Below are 26,067 nucleotides of genomic sequence, written 5' to 3' on the forward strand. Positions count from 1 at the left end.
TGAATAGATCAGTGCCACACACTAGATTTTGGGCGTATTTTGGTCTGTTAGAAGACACTGCCTCCCAAAATTTTAAAGAAAGAAAAACTTAAATATGTACAAAAATAAGGGTAAATATGATGAAGGGATGGAATATGACTGTAAAGATAAAAATTAAGATGTGGTCCATATATGCAATGGAATATTACTCAGCCATCAGAAAGGATGAATACCCAACTTTTACATCAACATGGATGGGACTGGAGGATTTTATGCTAAGTGAAATAAGTCAAGCAGAGAAAGCCAATTATCATATGGTTTCACTTATTTGTGGAACATAAGGAATAGCATGGAGGACATTAGTAGAAGGAAGGGAAAAATGAAGGGGGGGGGAATCGGAGGGAGAGATGAACCATGAGAGACTATGGACACTGAGAAACAAACAGGGTATTAGAGGGGAGGGGAGAGGGGGGATTGGTTAGCCCAGTGATGGGTATTAAGGAGGGCACGTACTGCATGGAGCACTGGTTGTTATACGAAAACAATGGATCATGGATCACCACATCAAAAACTAATGATGTATTGTATGGTGACTAACATAACATAATAAAATTTAAAATATATATATAAATGATTTTATAAAAGGAATTGATAAGAAGTTTGTTGAAAAAAGAAAGAAGACAAATTTAAAAAAAAATAAAAAGGGAGAGAATGTGATCAGGCAGGAGACTAGAACAAATCCATACACTAGAGATTTAGGGTGTATATTGGTCTGTTAGAAGAAACTGTATCCCAAAATTTTAAAGAGAGAAAACTTAAGGTTAACTATAATGAAGGGATAGAATATGACTCTAAAAATGAAAATTAAAAAAGATTTTAGAAAAAAAATTGATAAGATGGTTGAAAAAGGGAAAAAGAAAGATTTTTAAAAAATAGAAAAAGAAAAAAACAAAGAAAATTTAAAAAATTAACTTTGAAAGACTAAAGAATCATAGGAAAAAAGTCATGAATTCTATGTGCTGTATTCCTCTAGTGCTGTAGCTTTGCAGTTCTCATTGATTGGGAAACTGAGTCTTGGCTGGATGTTCTTGCTGATCTTCTGGGGGAGGGGCCTGTTGCAGTGATTCTCAAATGTCTTTGCCCGAGGCGGAATTGCACCGCCCTTGTCAGGGACCAGGCTAGGTAACCTGCTCAGGTTTGCTCTTGGTAGCTTTTGTTCCCTGAAAGCTTTCCATACAGCTTTGGAGGATAAGAATGAAAATGGCAGCCTCCCAGTCTCTAATCCCAAAGGAGTCAAGAGCTCAGGGCCCCACTCCTCAGTGCTCCCTCAGAGAAAAGCAGTGAATCACTCCTGTCTCCCCAGTCTCCGGCTGCACTCTGTGATCACCTGGACTCTGACCAAGCATTTCTATCTCTGACACACAACCCCATTTGGAGTCTCCAAACCCAACAGATTTCTGCAGTGCACTCCTGCGCCACTCCTCCCAGGGGAGGAAAGGGAGTCTCCCCAGATCTGCTGCTTGTTGGGTCCCTGCTCGAAGAACGGTGGCCTGACTGTGCCGCGGATCACAGTTTATGGCAACCCTGAGCTGAGAGCCCACTTCTCGGCTCATCTTTCCAGCCGGCTTCCCCACTCTGATACCTGGGAGCTCTGCCACACTCAGACACCCCCGGTCTTTCTGTGACCCTGAGGGTCCTGAGACCACACTGTCCCAGCGAGGGTTCCACCCCCACTTAGCCACTGGAGTGACGTCCCTCAGCGGAGCCGACTTTTAAAAGTTCCCATTTTTTGCTCTGGTGCTCTATCACTTGCTGGTAGCTGGCTGAGGGAGGCTCCTTCCCCCTGTGGTCTATCTTCTCGAATATCGCCTCATATCCACTTCTTCACAAGTCTTAACTTCCAGAAAGTGGTCGCTTTTCTGTTTATAGAATTGGTGCTATTCTTTTCTTTGATCTCCTGTTGAGTTTGTAGGTGTTCATAATGGTCTGATACCTATCTAGCTGAATTCCTGGGACTGGACAAAATTTAGGTCTCCTACTCCTCCGCCACCTTGCTCTTCCCCATTGTGTTTGTTTTTATCTCTTTTTCATATTTGGGTGTTCCCATCTTGGATGCATAAATATTTACAACTGTTATATCTTCTTGTTGGATTGTCCCCATTTGATTATACAGTGTCCTTTTTTGTCTCTTGTGACAGTCTTTGTTTTAAAATCTAGTTTGTCTGATATAATTTTTGCTCCTCCAGTTTTCTTTTAACATCCATTTGCATGATAAATTCTTCTCCATCCTCCCAGTTTCAATCTGCACGTGTCTCAGTCTAAAATGGGTCTCTTGTGGGCAGCATATAGATCAGTCTTGCTTTTTAATCCATTGTATTACTTTATGTCTTTTGATCAGAACATTTAGTCCATTTACTTTCAAAGTAATTATTGATGTATATGTATTTCTTGCAATTTTATTACTTGTTTTGTGATTGTTTCTGAAATTTTTCTCTGTTCATTCTCTTTCCTTCTTTCTTTCTTTCATGGTTTGCTGGGTTTCCTTAGTGATACATTTATATTTCTTTCTCTTTTTCTTTGCATACATATTAGTGGTTTTTGATTTGTGGTTACAATTAGATTTGCATATAACATCTCCCATATATAGCAGTCTATATCAAGTTGATGGTCATTTAAGTTTGAACTCATTCTTTACTCCTCTCCTTCCCACGTTTGAGATATATGGTGTCATATTTTGCAATCTTTTATTTTGTGAGTTCCTTTACCAGTTTTTTACAGAAGTATTAATTTTTATTGCTTTTGTGTTTCCTACCTTCATCTTCTCATTTATAATCCTTCCTTTCCACTCAAAGTGTCCCCTTTAATATTTCTTGCAGGCTGGTTTAATGATCATGAACTCCTTCAGTTTTTGTTTGTCTGAGAAACTTTTTTTTTTTAAATTATGTTATGTTAGTTATCTAAGAAACTCTTTATCTCTCCTCCTATTCTGGATGATAGCCTTGCTGTATAGAGTACCTTGGCTGTATATTTTTCCCATTCAGCAATTTGAATGTATCATTTCCCTCCCTCTGGTTTGCAAGGTTTCTGCTGAAATGTTCATTTACAGCCTTATGGGGTTTCCCTTGTATGTAACTTTTGACTTGCTGCCTGTAAAATTTTTCTTCATCACTAAATTTTGCCATTTTAATTACAATATGTCTTAGTGTGGATATGCTTTTATTGATTTTGTTGGAGCATCGCTGTGTCCCTTGGATCTGGATATCTGTTTCCTTCCTCAGATTAGGGAATTTTTTCATTATTATTTGTGCAAGTAAATTTTCTGCCCACTATTTTTTTCTCTTCTTCTGGGATCCCTATAATATGAATGTTATTATGTTTGATGGAGTCTCTCCGTTCCCTAAACCTATTCTCATTTTGCACAATTCTTTTTTCTTTTGTTCAGCTTGATTACATTTGGTTACTCTGTCTTGTAGATCACTAATTTGTTCTTCTGTTTTTTCCAGCCTGCTGTTCATTTTATCAAGTGTGTTTCTCATTTCATTTATTGAACCCTTTATCTCTGTTATGCTATTCCTTATCTGTGTATTAAGGGACTCATTGATGCCTTCCAGTCTTTTCTCAAGTCCAGTGTGTATCTTTATGATCATTACTTTAAATTCTCTGTCAGGCATGTCACTTATATCTGTTTTGCTTGGACCTCTGGTCATGGCCTTATCCAATTCTTGCATTTGGAATAAATTTGTCTGTCTTCTCATTTTTGTAAGTACTTATGCATGTTCCTGTATGTGAGGAAAGTCAGCTACTTCTCCTGTTCTTGAGGATAATGGCCTTATGAAGAAGAGGTCCTATAATACCCCATAGTATAGTGTCCTCTATTCCCCATGGCCTAGTGCTTCAGGGCATGTCTCCAATTGGTGCTGCATGTGCTCTGCCACTGTATCATGGCTGCTTTATCCTTCAGGCTAGTCACCTGCAAAGGCTCTCTTCACCTGTTGTGGGCAATATTTGGTACCTGGTCTGAGTGTGGCAATTTTTAACTAGGTGTGTTCTGGTCTGCTTGTGCTTCCACCATTGCTGCCAGAACCAAAGCCCTGCAAAACTCCTGGTTCGAGGGATGCAATGTGGGCAGGGGTTTGAGCTGGTCTTCTAGGGGAAGGGTCCTGCCACAATGGAACTGAGGCAAGCATGACTGGGAAGGGCAGTTCCACCAGAGTGTGTGTGTGTGGGGGGGGAGGTCACAGTTTGGTATAAGTTAGTTTGGTAGCAAGTGTAGGCCTTGGCTGGGTCCCACAAGTGGTCCTGTTCTTAAACTGAGGGGTAGAGGAGAGAAATGGTGCCTGTCATTCCCTTTGCTCCCAGTGGGGTCTTTCCCTGAATGCTACCACTCAGTGACACACTCCAAGATGAGCAAATAACCTCCCTATTGTGTGTCCCAGGCACTCTTCAGATTGCTGTTTTCAAGTTTTATGCCCGCAGACTGTTTGCCCTGCTTTCTCTCCAAGAGCATCCTTAATGCCCTCTGTGCTTTCCCAGAGCCAATCCTGCTGACCTTTAAATCTCCAGGCTTTAAGCCTTGGTGGTTGCAAGAACTCACAAAATTCAGCCCCTCTTACTTTCCAAGCCAATTTCCATTGATGCTTGTCTTCTCTATGTGGGCTCCCCTGTGTGCTAGTCTGTCTCACCCTTTTCTGCAACTGCAGCTCCTTCCCCACCATGGTGACAATGATCTGTTTCTCTCCCAAGGTGTGTTTCCACACTTCTTACCTTCTTCGATGTGGGCTCTTCTCTACCTTTAGTTGTGAAGTTTGTTCTGCCATTCTTCAGGTTGGTTTTGGGGTTATTAGGATGATTTGATAGTTATCTAGTTGTATTTGTGGGACAAGGCAAGCCTAGAGTTTTCCTACTCCACCACCATCTTCCCAGATTTCTTTGTTTCTTTTTTATCTTTTTTTTTTTGCTTTTTCTTCATCTTATCTGAGCATTTTTCATGATCTCATTTTATTGCTTGTGTTTACTTATCATTTATATATCTTCGTGCTTTTTTTTTTTTTTTTTTTTTTTTTACTTTTTAGTGGTTCCCCTAGGGTTTACAATGTATGTTTTAAAATCATTTGGGTTCACCTTCAAATAACACTATATTACCTTACATGTAGAACAAATACCGTATAACAGAATATTCCCAGACTCTTCCTCCCTTTCCTTGTGTCATTGTTGTACTTATTTCATTTTGATATATGCTATGAACACCCAATACATTATTACTATTATTGCTTTAAATGGTCAGTTATCTTTTAGAACAATTAAGAATATGCAAAATAAAAGGTATATTTTGCCTTAATTTATTCCTTTTTCAATGCTTTTCTTTAATGATGTAGATCCAATTTTCTGACCTATATCAGATCTTTTCTGCCTAAATATTGTTCTTTAATATTTCTTATAAGAAAGGTCTGCCTGTGATGAATTTCCAGTTTTGTTTTTTTTTTTTTTTTGTCTGAAATAAAAGTATTTATTTTGCCTCTATTTTTGAAGGACATTTTTGCTGAATTTAGAATTCTGGATTGGCAGGGTTTGTGGGGCTTTTTTGTTGTTGTTGCTGTTGTTGCTTACTTCCAGTACTTTAAATTTTTTATTCCACTATCTTTTTTGCTTATGTGGCTTCTGACAAGAAGTCCAGTATAATTCTCCTCCTTGTTCTTCTGTAAGTAAGGTGTTCCTACTACCCCTTTTTCCTGGCCTCCTTCAGTATTTTATTTTTGCCGGATTTTCTGCAGTTTGAATTTGCTATGTCTAGGTGTGGTGTGCTTCTTTTTAAAATTTTATTTATCTTGCTTGGTATTCTCTGAGATACTTGAATCTGTGGTTTGGTATCAATAACTGAATTTTGGAAAATTTTGGCAGTTCTTTCTTCAAATATTTCTTCTTTCCCATTATCTCCCTCTTCTCGTTCTGTTATTCTAATTACATATATATTACATTATATATATATATATATATATTCTAATTACATATATATGTCTATATGTGATATTTCTATGTTACATATATATTCCACTATTTTATACAAAGTTCTTGGATATTTTGTTCTGGGTTGTTTTGTTTGGTTTGTTTTTTTTTTACAATTTTTTTTTTCTCTCTGCTTTTTAGGGTGTGTAATTTCTACTGATCTATTTTCAAGTTCATATATTTCTCAGCTATGTTAAGTTCACTTATGAGAACATTGAAGACATTCTTCAGATCAATTACTGTGTTTCTTCTCTTGCATTTATATTTGATTCTTTCTTATACTTTCCATCCCCCTACTGAAATTATCTATCTGATCTTGCATGCTGTCTACCTTTTCAATAAAGCTTTTAACTTATCAATCATAACTATTTTAAATTCCTTGCCTGATAATTCCAACATGAGTATCATAACTGAGTCTGATCCTAATGATTTGTCTCTTCAGACTATTTTTCTTCTTGCCTTGATTCTTCCCTTTGGACTGCTCTCTGGAGACAATTATCTTTTGCATCCTTTGAAGATGTAGTCTTCTGTTATTTTACTTATTTTAGCCTGATAGTAGGGAATAGGGGACTAATGACATTCCATGTTAGTCTGATTAAGCCTCCATCTTAGGCAGTCTTATCCTCAATCTTGGAGGTGTGACCTTCCCATGTGTTCCTGGTTCTTCATTAACTATAATGGTGCGCCTAGTGCATATTCCGATGCCTCCTGGGCTACGGCATTTTTCCATTTTCCTTCTCCAGCTGTGCTGAGTTTCTACCAGTGTCCTCACTTTCTGTTGCCCTTCCTTCTTCAGATTAAGGCTTATTTTCTTTAGGGGAGATGGAGTAGATTGGTCTCAGCAGAGTTTCAATAGTGTTGGCCATTCTTCTCTGTCAGCAGCACTTAATTTCCACCAGTGCTCTCAAACTACAGTTGCATTCCCTTTCTCTATGAAGACTAAGGTTTTTGTTTCATAGAATACAAAGGGAGAATGGCCTGGGCACAATTTCAGCAATGGCTGCTATTCTGTTTTCCTCTCCAAGCCAGAACTACAGAACATCTTTTTCAGGATTCTTCTGTACCTGGTGGAATTCCTAGAGGATGCAAAACCGCCTATGTCTTCAGCCCCAGGGGCTTCACATTCTCATGCTAGCCCACAATGAACCTTTAGCAATTTATTAAAAATTTTTAGCTGAATCCTCTTATGAGTTTATATGTTGTGCAGTAGTATCTATGAAAGATAAGCAAATACCTGGGCCCTATTGCTCCCTGCAGATGACTGCCTGTCTTTATGGATTTGGGGTTAGCTGTTCACACTGTAATCTCAGTTTTCTGATGAATTCAGAAGTCAGTTTGAAAATTTCCAGGTTTTTGTTATTGTTGTCATTGTTATAATAGTAGGGAAGATGTTTTCCCAATTCAACATCTCTGAGCTGATAACAGAAGATGATGGGGACCTGGGGATAAGCCTTTGAGATTTTGTTTATCTTCCAGCATCAATACCCCAGTTTACCAATTCCCCCACAATGGTGATCATGGTGGGTTTACCAGCTCGAGGAAAGACCTACATCTCCACGAAGCTCACAAGATATCTCAACTGGATAGGAACACCAACTAAAGGTATGTCTCTGAAACCCTTTGTTCTATAGCCCCCTACCGGCCACAGGCTGAAGAGTAAGGTAGCAGGCCTCAGAATGCCTCAAAACATTATTACGAATCTTAGGATTACTACTACTACTATTACTACAACAACTACTACTACCACCACCACCACACTCTTAAAAGTTTTACAATTTCTTGAGCACATACTCTATGCCTAACTGTATTCTAGGTACTAGGTATAGGAAAACTAGTAAGATTAAATGCTGTTCTCAAGGACCTCCAGTTTTGCAAGAACTTAACACAATCCTATAAGTAATATACTATTTTTATTACCATTATTATTATTTTATTACCATTATTATTATTATTATCACACCAATAATACTATTTTGATTAGCATTACCATTTATCCAAAACCTTAAGATTTTCTTCAAGCCTTAGGGTATGTAGAATCAAGCATATTGAAGCCACAGCCCAGAGGTTCCCACAGGGTCTTCACTAAAGCTGGGCACCTTCATTCACCTCATCCTCTAGAGTTCAGAAGGTGTCCACTCTCTCCAAGCCTCTCCTTAGGTCTGAGCTTTTTTACTTCCCCTCCCCAGCTGGAAGTGGTCCTGCCTTTTTCCACCTCCAGAAGGGCCTCCTTCCCTGCCTGTCAATCTCCTCCTTCACTCCCTATTTCCAACTTTCCATTCTCCTCAGTGTGGTCTCTTTTCTGCTACTATCAGTTATTTAGTAATCACTCTCTCCTATTCCCCATTTGATTTTTCTACCCACCCCCACCCTGTATCTCCATTCCTGTTTGATGGCTCTGTTCCCCCTAAGAGGACTGTGCTTCTCTGAGCTCCCATACCAACCCTCCCAACAGCCCCCTCTATGCCAACACTAATTACAGAGTGTGCTGTTGTAGTGTGTGTCTGTGTATCTTTCCCCAGGAGCTGTTCTGGGGACAGGGGACCAGGTCATATTCCTTTCCTTCTCTCAAGTATGACCAGATTAAGACATTTAGAGGCTCTAAACAGTAAGAAATAGGGTGCCTCCACATCATATACAATTCAGAATAAAAACAGTAATGGTAAGAAAGTCTACCAGTGTTTTTTATTTACCCCCAATGACTATATTGATACTTTCAATGAATATCAACTTATCTAAAAATTTTATTGCGACCATGTTCCTCCTTTCCTGGTACACTAAGCAAGTACTTAGACTCTCTCTTGTGAAATGGAGCACTGCTCCCCATTGCAGCAAACAGTTCTCCTTGGGCATTTATTTATTCAATCATTAATTATTCACTGAGCAGATAGCTGTGTAAAAGCCCTTGTTGGATATTGGGCAAAGACAAGTAGGATAGGATGCCTATCCTCAAAGAACTAACATCTATTCTTAAGTTCTAAAATGCCCATGAAAAAGAATCTAGTATTATCATCATTTTACAGTTGATTAAATTAATGCCCAAGAGGTGAAGTACCTCTAAAGGCACACGGCCACTGAGTGACAGAACCAGGAAATGAGCCCACATCTGGTTGATTCCAAAGCCGACACTCACTGTGCCAGGTCTGCTACTTGGCTCTACTGATGGGAAGAAAAAATAATCCCACCTTGACCCTATACTCACCTTTTCTCCATTATTTTTCTCTCCTTTCTCTTGCCCATCTCAGCATCCTATCTTCCCCCTTCCCTCCCTCTCTTCAACTCTCCTCCTCTCTTTCTCCCATTTCTTCTTTTCCTTCATGCACTTTCTCTAATTCACTGGCAAAGGGTTTTCCAATGGTTTTTTATGTGCCAAAACCCATGCTAGGCATTGAAGATGCAAAAATTAATGAGATTCACACCCTGTCCTTGAAGAGTTTTCTATCTGGCTGGGATGCATACTAACACCTCATGGTCACTTAAGGAATCCTAAATCAGGGTACTGAGGGGGCTCACAGAGGAAATCACCAACTGGAAGGCAGAGAAAGCTTCTAGATAGGGTATATTTGAGCTTGGTCTTGTGGGAGGAGTAGAACATTGGCAGAAGAGGAGAGAAGGAATAGTTCTTGTGGAGGACTGCGGCTCCAAGTAGCTTCTGCTGGGTGTTAGGAGAACATGGGATGGTGATGGATGGGTCTCTGCCCTAATGCACATACTTTCCATCTGCTCCAGTCCAGTCCATTCTCACAGAGCACAAAGCCTCAGAGTCATGTTTCAAAGCACAAAGCTTACCATACCTACAGCCTCCAAGGATCTTCTTGGTCTGCAGGTTTAAGCCCAAGCTTTTTAGCCTGTTGTTCAAGGCCCTCCACAATCCACCCCAGCCAGTCTCTCAGGCTTCAGTCACAGTGAATAACTCACCATCCCCTAAACATATTCTGCCTTCTGCCAATGTCATACCTTTGCTTACGGTGTTCCTCTACCTGGAATGTCTTTGTTCCCCACTCCCATCCCCCATGCCTGTCTATAAAAGGCCTGCCTTCCTAAAAGGACTGGTTCAAATGCTGCTTTCTCCAAGAAATGATCTTAGATTACCCCAAGTGTAATTAATTTGTCCTTCCCCCTTATTCTTTCGAATGCCTGACAGAGAACTTAACAAACTGTGTGGGAACTCTATATTTACTGGTTTACTCTCTGTCCTACTTGCTGGATTGTGAGCTCCTTGGGACCCCATCATGCATATCTCATCTATCTTTGAGACTTCAGAACTCATGTCCTGCTTTACAGAGTGTGCATCAGAATGTGTTTATTGAATGGATGAATGAAATATTGCATTAGCTTCTTATCCTCTTTCTTCTCCTTTCCTTACCTTCTCTCAGGTTTTTCATTATTACTGATGAGAAAGTATGGCTTAGAGAGGGCAATAAATTTAGATTTTCTGTCATGATACAGGAAAATGTAGTAACATTGGACTAGGATTCAGGAGGCCCAGTCTAGTCCTGTTACCTACTGACTCACTAAATTACCTGCTCACCTGTTTGATCCTTAGTGATTGATTTTACTCACTGGATCTGTTTCCTTATCTTTCCAATGGAGTAGAGCATTGAAGGGTTAGAGTTTATGGTAGAATAGCAGAAAATCCACTAGCTTTGGAGCCAAACAGACCTGGTTTTTAATCCCAGATTCCCACTTATTAACTATGAAAGTTACTTCCTATCTCTGAACTTCAATTTCTTCATTTGTAAAATGGGATTATAATTTCTATGTCGCAGGGTTGTTGTGAGGAATAAATGAGATGGTAGCCATAATTTGAAGCTTTTAAGCATATTCTATAGCTACAAATTATACCTCCTTCAATCTCTGAAATCCCTCCCAACAATGACATATTTTTCCACTAGAATCTTTCCAACCCCTTCACCAGGTGTCCCTGCTTTCAGTGTTTAATTTAGGCCAGTACCGACGAGAGGCAGTGAGCTACAAGAACTATGAATTTTTTCTTCCAGACAACATGGAGGCCCTACATATCAGGAAGTAAGTGTCTAATATTTTAGAGTTCAGTGCTGCTCCTTGTTGAAGGAGGGCTTTGTTCAGATAATGGGGGTGTGGGGCAGAGTAATTTGGGTTAGCAAGGAGGTTTTCCAGACTCTCAAAGGGTGGTTGGAAAAGCCCTTCCCCTAGCTTACCCAAAGTCTGTTTCTGGTCATAACCATCCCCTACTTAAGAACTTAGGAACTAATGGTCTCCTACTCCTTACAGAAGAGAGTGGAAAATTTGAGTCTGAGCATTTAAGAGTCTCAATAGCATGGCCCATTCCAGTCTCTCCAGTACCATTTATTCAATCTCAAGTTCTCTCTCCTCTACAAGACACTGAGCACTTCCAGAACAGATCCTAGGTCTCATTTATTGATCCATGCCCTTATAATAGAACCCAGCAAAGAGTAATCACTAAATAGATTTTTGCCAAATGCACAAATATATTGCCACCATCATACCTGTGCTTGTACTGTTACCTATTCCAGGAATGCCTTCTACTTCACACACTATATACTCAAAATCTACCTGGGTTTAAGGACCAGTTCCACTTGAGCTCTATCCCCTCAAAGGTTGTTTTTTAATATGTCTCTGTCATTAGTCCACTTTTCCTGGGTATGGCACTTTATGCCTGCCCCTAAAATGTGCACACAGAGCCACTTTCAACTGTGTGACCTGTCTGTGCTTGTCATAGTGCCTAGAACATAGGATACCCTGTGTAGATGTTTCATTGATGAATAATTTAATGTGAGATATCTGAGAGATGGTGCAAAAGACAATGGAGAAAAATAGAGAGGAACTCATCTTGGGGACAAGGATTGTCTGTTTCTTTCTCCATCTTTTTCAGGCAGTGTGCCCTGGCAGCCTTGAAGGATGTCCATGACTATCTCAGCCATGAGGAAGGTCATGTTGCGGTAAGGAAATTTGCATTTTCCCTCAAGTTTCTGCCAGAATGAAGGACCCCTAATATGTATTGAGCATTTACTATGTTCTACACACTATTCTAAGTACTTTGCACATATTAATTTAATTCCACCCTCTCCCATAAGACAGGCATTGTTGTTATACTCCATTTTATAGCCCAGAAAAATGGCACAGAGAGATTAAATAATTTCCCAGGGTGGCACAGCATGTATGCAGCAAGGCTAAAACTAGAATTCAAGTTGCATAGGTCCAAAATCTACACTCTTAACCGCTATGCTTTACCACTCCACCCCCAAGAATTCAGTAAGACTTCAGTACACTTTAAGATTACAGTACAAACATTTTTGAGTTCTAGAGATTTACCTAAATATCTAGTCAATTTAATCTCATAGACCCTTGGGGTAAGATTTGTGAATTCTAAAAGGGGAAAAGATCCTCAAATGGTCCCACCTGAGGTGCTGAAGATAGGGAGTTGTTTCCTGTTCTTGAAGAGCTCCAAAGTGATAGGGAAGGAAGAATCCTCAACTAGGAATTGAGAAGATCCATTCTAGCTCTGCTCTGGTAGCAACTCTTGGTGGCCTTGGTTAAGGCAAATCTTTCCTCTAAGCCTTGGTTGTTTTACCTATAAAATTACCCTAATAAAAATTTACAATTTTCCTCTTGTTTATACCTACAGTCTGCTACATTTCTGGACTGACAGCAAGGGCTCAATGAATGCTTAAGAAATTGGAATAAGTCAATTTCAAATCCTTCCTATTCTTCAAAACTCAGTCAAGTTCTATGTCACCCTGGAAGCCCTCCACTTAGCACAAGGATAGTCAAGGCATAGGTGTTCTCTCAAAACCAGATTCAGAGTAAACCAATTTCATCATTGGCCTCTAGGTTTTTGATGCCACCAACACTACCAGAGAACGACGGTCACTAATTCTGCAGTTTGCTAAGGAACATGGTTACAAGGTATAGTAACACTCCCACTCTTTTCTAGAGCCTACTTATCTAGTACAAACCCCAAAGAAAGGCAAACCAGAGGACTCTAATCTGTCAAATCAGCTACAAATCAGGCTCAACATTTTAATTTGGTTATATGGCTTTCCAGATCACAGTTAGAAGCAACAAAACAGAACAGGAAAGAGGTGCTATATTAGGCAATGGAAGATAATTGCTGACAGGCTGACACTGTGGGGGGTGGAAATGAGGAAGGAGAGAAGAGAACTACTACAAAAAGCATATATAAGAACTAAAAACCGGTAAAAACATAAAAAAATAATCCAGGGCCATTCAGTTTAGAGTCAATATGCCTCAATAAAACTCAGAATCCTGAAAGTAACACTGTATGAAATTATGTTGTCAGAGATGCCCCTAGGGATGATTCAGAGCCACTGAGAAGAGGTGAAGCTATGTTTGGCCCTACCAAATACAATTCTCTGCTGGAAATTTCTCTTCTTTTTCTCTTATAGGTCTTTTTCATTGAGTCCATCTGTAATGACCCTGGCATTATTGCAGAAAACATCAGGGTGAGGAGCACTTTACCTTTTCCTCCTTACTTTTCCTCAGGTTTGGATAACACCTAAAAAGACCTCTATGAGGCTATTAAAGGTGGTATTCTTCTCTGAGCTTCTCTTCCTACTTCCTATAGGAAGTATTTCTTGACTGTCCTGGACTACAAAGCAGAGAAAGTCAATTATCATATGGTTTCACTTATTTGTGGAACATAAGGAATAGCATGGAGGACATTAGGAGAAGGAAAGGAAAAATGAAAGGGGGGAAATCGGAGGGGGAGATGAACCATGAGAGACTATGAACTCTGAGAAACAAACTGAGGGTTTTAGAGGGGAGGGGGGTGGGGGGATGGGTTAACCCAGGAACGGGTATTAAGGAGGGCATGTATTGCATGGAGCACTGGGTGTTATACACAAACAATGAATCATGGAACACTACATCAAAAACTATGATGACTAACATAACATAACAAAAAATATATGAAATAAAATAAAATTCATATTTTCTGAAAAAAAGTCCTATGAAATTTAAAGAAGCCATAATATAGAGTCCTTAATATGCACTGGGCACCAAGCTTGACTCTTACTGATTTGTTACAACAAGCCTGCATGTTCGGAATCCTTCATTGTTGGAGAGAGGAGACAGAGATTCCAAGAGAAGAGTTTTCAAGGATTCATACAACCAGAAAGAAGTTGAACTGGGACTGAACCTCAGGCTTGTATCAGAAATATAACTGTTCTTAGATTCTAAACATGTGGTCTAGAACTGGATCTGCCACATTTTATTGTTCCTTATTTCATGAAATTATTGGAGCTCAGGGACAGAAGAGACCTTATAGGTTACCTCCCTCAATCCTCCATCAGATACTTGAAATCTCAGCTAAACGTTTGTCTATATTTTCTTTTCATACCTCCAATGAAAAAAGACTCATTGCTTTCATCAAATGCATTCCAATCAAGCTAAAATTTGCCTCCCTGAAATTTTAACTGATTGGTCCTATTTTTGCCTCTTAGGTCATAAAACATGTCCAATCCCTCTGTTCTTCCTCCACCGTTCCATCTACCCATTTACTGATTCAACACAAATTGGATCTATAAACTGAACTGGGCCATTCTGTGTATTAGAGACTTAGAGGAGAGTCCTACCCCTGAGCTCACAGTCTAGTGAGAGATACTGAGAGATACTGACAAGTTTATAGACATAACTCTGAGTCAGTGCTGAGATGAAGAAATAAAGGAGGCTCTGGGAGAACACTATTGAGTACCCAACCTTGCATGGGAGGGATAGATGTGTATCAGGGAAGACTTCTCAATGAGAGCAATAGCTGACCTGAATCTTGAAGAATGCATGGGAATTTAGCAGGTGAAGAATTGGATATAAGGGAATAGTATATACTAAATATGGTATCTCCAGAGAACTATAGTAGTTTAAGTTGGCTAGAGCAAAGTGTGTGGAAGAATAGGAGTACAATGGGAGATGAGATGAAGAAATCATTTTGGACTCAATTATGACAAATGGGCCACCTGATAAAATAGTTCACACTGTGCCCTAAAACATATAAGGAAATGGTGAAGAGTTTTAAGCAGGGGAATTCCATGGTCAGATGTGCATGTTAAAAATATCTTTCTGGCTGCTAGTATGAGGAGTACATCAGAAGCAACAAGACTGTAGACAAGAGTAATTAGTCACAAAGCTAGAGTTAGTGTCCAGGCAAGAGAGAATGGAAATCAATAGGAGGGATATTTAGAAAATAGAGTGGAGAAGATCTGGTGCCTGTTGAGAGGTGAGGGATGAAGACGCATCTAGGATGACTCCCATATTTTTTTTAGGCTCAGGTAACTGATTGGATGATAGCGCCATTCATTGAGATGACAAATGTGAGTGGAGAAGATAGGCAATGGGGGATTAGGAGACGTCAACTTTTCAGAAATTTAAAGCCAACATGCCATGTTTCTCATTAAACGCTCAATACATGTAAGCCATTATGACCCCTGGTCAAAATCTCCTGTTCCTCTTCTTCAACCATTTCTCACATCACAATTTCTGGTCCTCTTTTATTTTTTAATTTTTTTATTTAAATTCAATTAATTAACATATAGTGTAGTATTAGTTTCAGAGGTAGAGTCAGTGATTCATCAGTTGCATATAACAACCATTGCTCATTACATCAAGTGCCCTCCTTAATGCCCATTACCCAGTTACCCCATCCCCCTATCCACCTCCCTTCCAGCAAACATCAGTTTGTTTCCTATAGTTAAGAGTCTCTTATGGTTTGTCTCCCTCTCTGATTTCATATTATTTTATTTTTCCCTGCCTTCCTCTATGATCCTCTGTTTTGTTTCTTAGATTCCACACATGAGTGAAATCGGGGCACCTGGGTGGTTCAGTCGGTTAAGCGTCTGCCTTTGGCTCAGGTCATAATCCCAGAGTCCTGGAACTGAGTCCTGCATTGGGCTCCCTGCTTAGTGGGGAGTCGGCTTCTCCCTCTTCTTCTGCCCCTCCCCCTTACTCGTTCTCTCTCTCTCTCTCCCTCTCTCTCAATCTCTCTCTCTCAAATAAATATTTTTTTAAAAAAAGAATAATTGCCTTTCTCTGATTGACTTATTTCTTACGCTTATTTCTTATGATTCAGCATAATACCCTCTAGTTCTATTCACGTTGTTGCAAATGGTAAGATTTCTTCTTTTTGATGGCTGAGTAATATATATATACACACCATTGTATATATATACACACCACATATTCTTTTATTTTTTTATTTAAATTCAATTAGCCAACGCACATCTTCTTTTATTTTTTTTAAAGATTTTATTTCTTTATTTGAAAGAGAGAGAGAGCACAAGTAGGCAGAGCGGCAGGCAGAGGGAGAGGGAGAAACAGGCTCTCTGCTGAGCAGGGAGCCCAGTGCGGAGCTCGATCCCAGGACACTGAGATCATGACCTGAGTCGAAGGCAGACGCTTAACCAACTGAGCCGCCCAGAGACCCCACCACATCTTCTTTTAAATGTTCTTCTTAAACACTGTGTGCTCTAGAACTGAGTACAATGTAACAGACCTTGTTTAATCATATAGAAATAAAGCATAAGGAGTCACACATTCCAAATTCACTTAAATTGACTGATTTGTAACTTGGCAAGACGCTTTGTCTAAGTCTCAATTTTCTCATCTTTATGATGAGGGATGTTGTACTCAATGATCTCTAAGGGCACTTCCAAAGGTCACTGTTAGAGTCTCTGTCTCTCACAGTTCTTCTGTTCTCCCTTTTCCTAGCAAGTAAAACTTGGCAGCCCTGATTACATAGACTGTGACAGGGAAAAGGTTCTGGAAGACTTTCTAAAGAGAATTGAATGCTATGAGGTCAACTACCAACCCTTGGATGATGAACTGGACAGGTAAGAACCCAGAACCCTAAAATCCAAGACTGGATCTTTAACCCTATTTTGATGTCCTTTAGGACCTGGGAAAATGCTCTCCCTCTCTGGACCTCAGCTTCTCTATCTGTAAAATCAGGGAACTAGATTTGATTATTTGTCTTCAAGGATCCTCCAAACTCTAAGTATCTGGGGTAGTGATTCCTTAATATATAAAATGTCCATGAGAGTGTTAAAATAGTCCCTTCCTGACCAATATGGGCAGATCAAGACCCTGATCTCTAAGAACAAATGCTTCCCTTCTGTAGTTGTTGCTGTTATTTTTTTTTCAAAAGCATTCCTCACACATGGATGACACTTCAGTTTCCAAACATGTTCACCTTCTTTGGTTCATTGAATCCCCTCAGCACCCCTATAAAGGAAGCCAAAATAGATCTTATGTTCATAAATTTTCAAGAAGAGGAAATTGAGTCTTAGCTGAAACCACTTGCCAAGCTCCCAGCACAAATCAAGGGGTAGAACTAGGAATCTAACCATATATTTTGTCTCCTACTCATGTCTCTTTTCACAAACCCATCTACCTCTTCAATCAATAAGTATTTGGCCTCTTTGAGCTGTGGTGTACATAGGAGTATAAATAATGGCAAGAGAGGTGGTTTCTATCTGCAGATAGCTTCCATAGTGCCTTAACATATGGGAAGACACATGAAAAACATGAAACTCTCATTCATAATGCCAGCTAAAAATTGGAAACATGTTAGCTAATAGTACAGGGAATATGTGAGTTTTAGACATAGGATATTCCCAGAAGCCTCAAAACAGGTTGTGATGAGAAGAGACTCTGGTCACCCAGACCCCTTGGGCCCCAAGTGAGACGTATGAGGAAACCTCAAATAGTCATTAAAACCTTAAGAAGTTTAAGCAGCATCCTTCCAACTTTGCCCAACCAAAATCCTAGGAGGCAAGTATTGTTACTGCACTGCTCCTTAAATGGAGAAACTGAAACCCAGAACAGGGCAAGAACTTACCTAAGGCCACATAATGAGTCAGTAGAACATTTATTCAAATCCTTATCTCAGACTTCCAGCCTAGTTCTGCTCCTCCCACATCCCTAAGTCATAAAGAATTGTCACATGAGGCTTAGACACTTGGTGTGAGGAGCAGGACTTTTATGTACAATTGTAAAGATTGTTCACTGTGCAAGGACAACCAGGTCAAGGGTACACTTGTTTTTCTCACCAAGGCATGTGTACTGGAGTGGGGATGTTTCTGCCTTGAGAAAAGTGTAACTTATTCAAATTTCCACAAATGCACCATATAGACTAGCAGCATATGGTGAAAGAAGCTTGAAGAAGGGGAGCTAAAGTGAAAGAAGCATTGAGAAAGCCCCCAGTCTTCAGCCTAGACTCCTGCAGGTGCTCAGTTAGTGTTTGATGAATCAGTTTGGGCCTGAAGATGACATATTCTGAAGGTTGGCTTTATTTAATCATTTTTACATCAACAGACATTTACAGTCCATGTATCAGGGCCCTGCCAAAGCTGTGCCCTAGGAATCTAAAGAGAGAAGGGCTGTCCCTCCTGTGATAAAATGCCCAGTTGGTTGGGGAAGCCAATGAATGTGCAGTTGATCAGAATTGTAGAAATGGTAAACCAAGTGGGCTAGAAAAACACAAAGGAGGAAACTCAGCCCAGCTTGGGAAAAGAGATTGGGAAGAGTAGGTTTACCCAGTATAGGTAGACTAGGCATGTGTATGGGGTACCAGAAAGGTGGAATCTACCAAAAATAGGAATAAAACAATCTGGAAAGCTTTTACTATTTTAATTTCAAAACCAGCATCAATGTGGTCAAAATGAAAAAAAATCACAAAATTTCATGAGACCTCCTCATTTTATAATATAGTTTATAATTTTTATTTTAGATTACACATGGTAGAGATAGGCACTAGCTAAGATATTACTTTTGATGGGAAGCACCTCTAAATGACTTCACATGATCCCGGGCTCAAAGAAGACTTCCTAGAGAGAGTGAATGTGCTGGCTCTTAAGGGATGGATGCATAGGAGCTCAGCTTTGGAAAGCAGGCAAGGAATGCCTTTTCAAGCAAACAGAAGAGCATTTTGGAATAGTGTAGTTAAATCTGAATTAAAGTAGGGGAGTTTAGAGAATATACCAGCAAAAGCATGAAGGCTAGATTGAAACAGAGAAATTATGGGCATGGGTGTGGGTGTGGGACTGTGAGGTGAGGCCAAGCAGGGCCAGAATGTCAGACTAAGGTGAGGAATTTGAAAGTTCTCCTAGAGCTACCCAGGACCTAGCATCAGGAACAGACAGTAATTAGGCAACAAGGCTACATCAGATATTTTCTAGTGCTAGGTACTGAGAGTCCTAGACAAGATAGTTGGAGAGGTTAACCTTAAACAAATCATTTCCTCTCTCTGTGCTTCAGTTTCCTCACCTATAAGACACAGGTAATAATCCCTGATTCCTAGGATGATTATAAAGATTCATGTATTTTAAGTCCCCACTCCCTGCCAGATGCAGGGAGTGGGGACTTAAAATGCTCAAACAAGTGCAAGTGTCCTGTAGGAACCATTGAACATAGGTTTTTCCTGTAGGAACCATTTGTCCTGTAGGACAAAAGAAAATGCTCAACAAGTGCAAGTGTCCTGTAGGAACCATTGAACATAGATGACAGGGATGGGAATGATTAAGTATGGTACCGATAAAAAGGCCTTCTCTAGGAAGGTCAGAGGAGAGACTTTCTGAAACCAAACCCATCAGCCACTGCTTTACATGCCTTGGGTTAGTGCAGCTAATTCTATTTACTTTGTTTTGCTACTGTGCATCCAGGGTTCCTGGTATGCCACCCCATTGGTGCAGCCTTCCCCACCTCTTCGCAGGGATCTCCTTGAACTCCCTATAGTCCAACAACTAAAGGACTCATGCCTGGTACAGCAGGGGCCTCAGAAGACTTACTCCATGGTACTAGTCTTCCAATTAGTCAGTATTGCTCATTCCCAGCTCCTCTGCAGACAGGTTGTTGAATAGTTTGATTATCACTCATGATTATTAGTTCATGACTAGAGCACAGAATTGAGGGGATAGAAAGGGGACTTGAAACAAGGACCACAAGATTTCCGTGTTGTGGACCATCTCTGTATCCCCACATTCTAGTACTTGGCACAACTAAGAGTGAATGACTATTTATGGAAGGGGTATTGCGCATTGGTCATGTGTTTCCAAGTGTATGTTCTTGACTGACCTAAGAGCTCCCAAAGGGCAGATGCTGAGTCCCGACTTCAAGCACAATGCTTAGAACAAAGGAGAGTTTGTTTATTGACTGCATGACAGGGGAAAAAACCCCAACCCTTTTCCCTTTCTGAGTGGGAAGAGAGATATACACACACAGACACAAGTGCGCACAGACACAATCTGGTAGCTGCCTGTAGGGTGTCGAAGACAATATATCATAGCAGAGACTTGAAGAATAGAGGTGCAGAGCTCAGCTTGAAATTTAGAAGACTGAGTAGAGAATTCAGGAGCTGCCAGTAAGATGTGGAAGGCAGCCAGGGACACAGGATTACTGCTTTTCTCTGAGTATGTCAAGAGTGTGAACTATAAAGGACAGAACCCAGATCCCTGGAGTGTAAAAAGTGAATGTGAAAAGATAGCCTGGATCAAGCTGAAACTGAAGAAAGGAAACAGGGGGAGATGGTAGCAGGCAGTGAGCTCTTTGGGGGAGGCCAGGACCCAAGTCTCTAGAGCAGGTACCCAGAATAGGGCAAGGCTTGACATTTTGTTAGAGGAAAGGTAGGTGAAACCTGCATTGTACAAGAGGCTTGAAGGCGGGGTTTGTGGTTGGGGATTTGTCTTGGGATCAGCCTCTCCATCATCATCTCCTGAGCTGCCCTTGCTCCTGCTTGGGCTGGCCCAGCCACCTATCCTACATCAAGATCTTCGATGTGGGCACACGCTACATGGTGAACCGAGTGCAGGACCACATCCAGAGCCGCACAGTCTACTATCTCATGAACATCCACGTCACACCCCGCTCCATCTATCTGTGCCGGCACGGTGAGAGTGAACTCAACCTCAGAGGCCGCATCGGAGGTGACTCTGGTCTCTCAGCTCGGGGCAAGCAGGTAGGAAGGGCCCCATGCACCCTGAGGCATTGGCTGAGCTGGCCCAGGTGGGCTGTGGGTGGGTGGTACAGCCACTGCCTGGGTCCTGAGAATGGGAGGACTCAGTGACAGGGTAAAAGCAGGTTCTGGTCATACCCGCTCTTCCACCCAATCAGCCACTCAGTCTTGATCCATCCTTGAGTGACTCCCATGTGCTAACAGCATCTGCACGTCTGTTAGCTTGGTCTTGACACTTCAGGCCTGCCCAGATCTGGCTGCTCCTCCAGCCCCATTACAGTGAGCACCTTTCACCCCTTCCTGATTGGTTCCCCTCCTCTCTTTCACAACTCTGTGACTTTGCTTGTGCAGTTTCCCCCACCTAGGCTGCTCTCCTCTGTCAGCTGGTGACCACCACATGCCCTGACAGCTGCCCTGAGGTGCCCCATCCTTGAATCTATTTTCGTCCTTACTCAGGGCTGATGTCCCAGCCCCCACCCCCACTTTAGGTCATCCCACTGTCAGCACTTGTCCCCCACCAGTTACTGCTCTTTTCCCGCCCTCTCCCCCCATCCCCTTCCAGGGCCCAGCTGCTCTATGGTTTGGTCCAGGAAGCCCTCCTCTGTCCTCTCCTGCCCTCCCAGGCAGGTCACCATGCCCTGGGCTCCATCTCTCCCAGTTCTGGCCCATCTCTGACTATGGCATGAATCTCCTCTCTAGCCAAGCATAGTAACCTCCACATTATGGGTATAAAATAAAATAAAGGCACATTTTCCTTAGTGTTTGGCCCTGTGCCTGGGCTTGTTAACACAGGTATTGTTCTTGCTGGAAGGATGGCTTGGGTAGAACAAATGGGAAATGAGGTGCAGGAGGGAGGAAGCACTCTCTTTTATTGGGCACCTGTGCACAGTCACAGCACCGTCTGCTTCCACATGTGTGGCCCCTTTCAATCTTCACAACAACTCTGTGGGGTGGACATTACCATTAATGGTTTATGAAACCTGAGGAAGCAGAGGCCCAAGGAGGAGAAAAGAGCAGCCCCAGGTCATGCAGCCAGTAAAAAAGAGCCAGGATTGGAAACCAGGCTTTCCTCCCTGCCCCCCAGCATCCCCCCACTGCAGAGGTGGTAGTGTCTTAGGCAAGGCACTGCACTGGAAGACCTGGTCCTCATGGCTCCCTTTCTGTTACCTTCAGACTGGCAGGCTCCCCTTGAGGTGGACTCAGACCTTTGACTCCCACCCGTCTTACTCCTCAGAGCAGAGGGTACTGGTTGCATCACCCCTGCTCCATGGCACCACCTGCAGCCAGGGGTCTCTTGGTTGGGGCCAGCTATGGCCCTGCCTATACAGCTCAATGCTCAGTTTGACACATAGCCATCTCCACAATGCATACCACCCTCGCACACAAACTTGTGCATGTACACATAAATGCTTGGCCCCAACCTTCATACTTATGGGCACAGTGCACCATGCAGTTTACAAAGCACTTTCCCATCGACTCTCACCCATAATCAATCACAGAGGCTGTCACCTACTGTATGTCAGGGGGCACTCCATGTTCTCCTCTTCCACTATCTAATGTGATGCTCATAGGACAAGATTCAGTGAGCTAATGCTGTTCACATCTTACAGGCAGAAGATATAAGGCCAGAGAGAAATGGGGATGTGTCCCAGGTCACACAGGGACCATATAAGGATGCTGGGAAGTTTAACCCCTGTTGCCTGCTTCCTAATCAAGGGCTCCTTCCACCAGAGCACACTGACTATTGACTCATAATCCATAATTAGAATGTGTATACACAATACTTATATTTGTACATACACATGTACATATAAATACATCTATGCATTTGTGCCAATGTTCCTCACATACCACCTGTGACTAATAACATGACTCTATGTGAAAGAAAAAAATCACCTGCTCATTTAGCTCCCACAGCTTTTCATGTTTCCTCTCAGTGCTGTCATTGTTTCCCTCACTGGACTGGTTGTGTCTTGAGAACAGGACACCCTGATACGCAGCACATGACCACACGCACTCAGTATATGTTCGAATGCCCTTAGAAGCTGGGTTCCAAGACTCCAACTCAAGCAAATGAGAATCCCCAGAGTCAAAAAGAAATGTCCCCCAAATCCCACACCCCCTACTTCTAGACCACACTTTGAGGACCCAAAACCCAGAATCCCCTACCCTTCTGGCTTGCTTTCCATGCCTGTGTGGGTCTATCCCAGAGTCTGTCCACCTGGGTTAGTTTTTAGTGTTTACCCCTAGGCAAAAGGGTGGCCGAAGGGTCACTGTTTGTGGATCATGGGAATCAGTGGAAATAGGGTGTGGACAGAATTTGGTCATGTGACTAGGTTATCTACAAACATGTACTCAAGGCACCTACAAGTGCAGGATGGAGGCAGAAATGAGAAGAGAAAGGAGGTTGACCAGGTAGAGTGCCTCCATTTGTAGTCTTGTTCCAGGCTTCACAAACGCCAGAGGTGGGCTATTTGAATGAAAAACTGAGTAAGGGGTTTAATAAGCAAGTATCAATGAACACACACACACACACACACACACATTAACACACATACCCTTTTCTATTCCCTTGATCCTTGTCATATCCTTGTTTATAAATTGGAAACATTTAAATTCTACTCTTTCTTGTTCATCATCATTTCACCATTTATGGCAGATCTCACAGCTACTCTGTCTTCTTTCATCTCTCTCTTTCTTCCCTTTTCTCATCCTCTGCAACCCCACCCCCCAGTACGCCTATGCCCTGGCTAACTTCATTCAGTCCCAGGGCATCAGCTCCCTGAAGGTGTGGACCAGCCACATGAAGAGGACTATCCAGACAGCTGAGGCCCTGGGTGTTCCCTACGAGCAGTGGAAGGCCCTGAACGAAATTGATGCGGTGAGACAGAGGGGGATGGATCTCCTGGTGGTTGATGGGACTTGACTCTGGGCTTATCCCCTGGATTGCCTCTGCTTTGGCTCCTATGAAGAGCACAATTAATTCAACAAATATTTCTCAACAACCAGCCATATACCATACACTGTTCTGTGTGCTGGGGAGCCAGTGAAGGCCAGAATAGACATGTTCTCTGTCCTCATGGAGCCCAAAAGCAAACCATAAATAAGACAGTGCATATCCTATGACAAAACGTTGTAAGAAGGGAAGTATAGGGGAGATGAGGTTGGAAAGGAAGACAGCTCAAAGAGTTTTATAATTCATGTTGAGGCATTTGGGTGCTGCCCTAAAAATGGGAAGCCAATGATGTGGTCTAAGTTAAGAAGTGGCCTGAATGTGATTCACATTCTTAAAAAGAAGACAATACCGTATTATTTCACTCATATGCAGAATGTAATAAACAAACAAAGAAAAAAGAAGAGATAAACAAAAAACAGACTCTTACATAAACAAACTGGTGGTTGCCAGAAGGGAGGTGGGCAGGAGGATGAGTGAAATAGACACAGTGTATTAAGAGTACACTTATCTTGATGAGCACTGAAAAACAGAATTGTTAAATCATTATGTGATACACCTAAAACTAATATAACAGTATATGTTAATGATACTTGATGAATATAAATAAATAAATAAATAAGAGACCATTCTGGTCATGTGTGGAAACTAGGTAGGAAGAGGACCAGAATGAGTATGTAGATCAGTATGGGGATGGCTGCATTAATCCAGGCAAGAGGTGACAATGGACCAGAGTAGTGGCATTGGAAATAGAATGAAGAAGAAAGACCATCTGACCCTCATGACATAGCAATCTTGCTTCAGAGTCAGGTTTTCCATGTGCTCTTTGTGATGGCATTTTCTCCTCCCCATTGTCTCACCTGAGCTATAGGTAAACTGACATTAGGTAGTAGTCCACAGGTTATGATTGTTAGACCTAAAAGTAAAAGCTTTATCACAAGTATAGATAACTTGCATGTAGTTAGGTTAACTTGCTTGCCTGGTAGATATACTTCAATAAATATAAAAAGTATATGTGTGTCTACACACATACACTTGTACTTAGCTATAGATGTACAGAGATATGCATATTTAGAAAAGGAATATACAGTATTGTTCTACATATCACATATAGTTGCTATAAAACACACTCAAGCAAATATATAAACCTTCATCATAAGAGATCAGTCACTACTTGTTTCTGGCCCACATGTGGTGTAAACATTTATTGTATACCTACTTTGTTTCAGACTCTGGGGTGGTGCTGGAGAGAGAAACTGATCCTTGTCTTCATTGAATTTTCAGTCGAAACAGGGTAGATAGAAAAAAAAAAAAAACAGAGGAATACAAAACAGTATGTGTGATATAGTCTCTGATAGGCACAGATGTCCAGGCAAAGCATCTGACCCAGCCAGGATCTGCCTGGAGGAAGTGATGCCTAGCTGAGAGTTAATTAACAGTGAGCCAGGTAGAGAGGATCAGGAATGGTATGTCAGGCAGAGAGACGCATAAACAAAGAAGGTAGTGTGTGTGTGTGTGTGTGTGTGTGCGTAACTGCTAAGATTGTAGCAGTGGAGATGGGAAAGAAAAAGGAATAGATTTTTGAGAAATTTAGCAGATAGAATTACAGAAATTTGCTCTAGGGGAGGAGTAAGGAAGAAGTAATAATTTAGAATGATGCCTAAGTTTCTGGTTTATTCTCCATGATCAATAATATATTATTAATTAATTATTAATATAATATTAATTTACTAATATATTATATATCATAATATATTTTATATAATGTTATTTATAATATAATATTAATTAATTAATATATTAATATCAGTATAAAATATATATATACTGATTGAGTCTTTAAAATGTGCCTTGTACATTCTGTGCTAGGCTCTTTTACATATATTATTTCTAATATTCAAAACACTTTTGTGAGGTAGTTGTAATTCTCCTCATTTTTCAGATGAGGAAAATAAAATTCAAAGAGGTTAGGGTATTTGCCTTAAGTCAATATGAAGTCAGTGGTCATTACCACAGGCAACAGGCTCCCAGCATGCCTCAAAATAGAAAGTCAAAGCTAATCTGGAAGGATCTTGTGTATCCAGTAGAGTGCACTTTCTCCCATGGACAGTGTCAGTAGAGAAATTTGACACTGCATAGCTGTTTTGTGGGCTATGGCAGGGGTGAACTTCAC

The 26,067-nt window shown here is 41.1% G+C and overlaps 1 protein-coding gene across 6 annotated transcripts in view; it reads left to right on the top strand.

The window, feature by feature from the left end:
* Positions 1 to 26,067, top strand: part of PFKFB1 (6-phosphofructo-2-kinase/fructose-2,6-biphosphatase 1) — a 114,988-nt gene that overhangs the window by 62,003 nt on the left and 26,918 nt on the right. For 5 of the 6 annotated variants that reach the window (XM_078065096.1, XM_078065098.1, XM_078065099.1 and 2 more), the window contains 8 exons: positions 7,459 to 7,584; positions 10,914 to 11,007; positions 11,855 to 11,921; positions 12,814 to 12,888; positions 13,389 to 13,445; positions 16,702 to 16,823; positions 20,707 to 20,944; positions 23,676 to 23,822. In XM_078065096.1, the coding sequence (XP_077921222.1) occupies positions 7,459 to 7,584; positions 10,914 to 11,007; positions 11,855 to 11,921; positions 12,814 to 12,888; positions 13,389 to 13,445; positions 16,702 to 16,823; positions 20,707 to 20,944; positions 23,676 to 23,822 (926 nt within the window). The remainder of the gene's footprint in view (positions 1 to 7,458; positions 7,585 to 10,913; positions 11,008 to 11,854; positions 11,922 to 12,813; positions 12,889 to 13,388; positions 13,446 to 16,701; positions 16,824 to 20,706; positions 20,945 to 23,675; positions 23,823 to 26,067) is intronic. The other variant, XM_078065095.1, reaches the window with a different exon arrangement.

The sequence above is a fragment of the Halichoerus grypus genome, chromosome X, assembly GCF_964656455.1.
Source record: "Halichoerus grypus chromosome X, mHalGry1.hap1.1, whole genome shotgun sequence".
NCBI lineage: Eukaryota > Metazoa > Chordata > Mammalia > Carnivora > Phocidae > Halichoerus > Halichoerus grypus.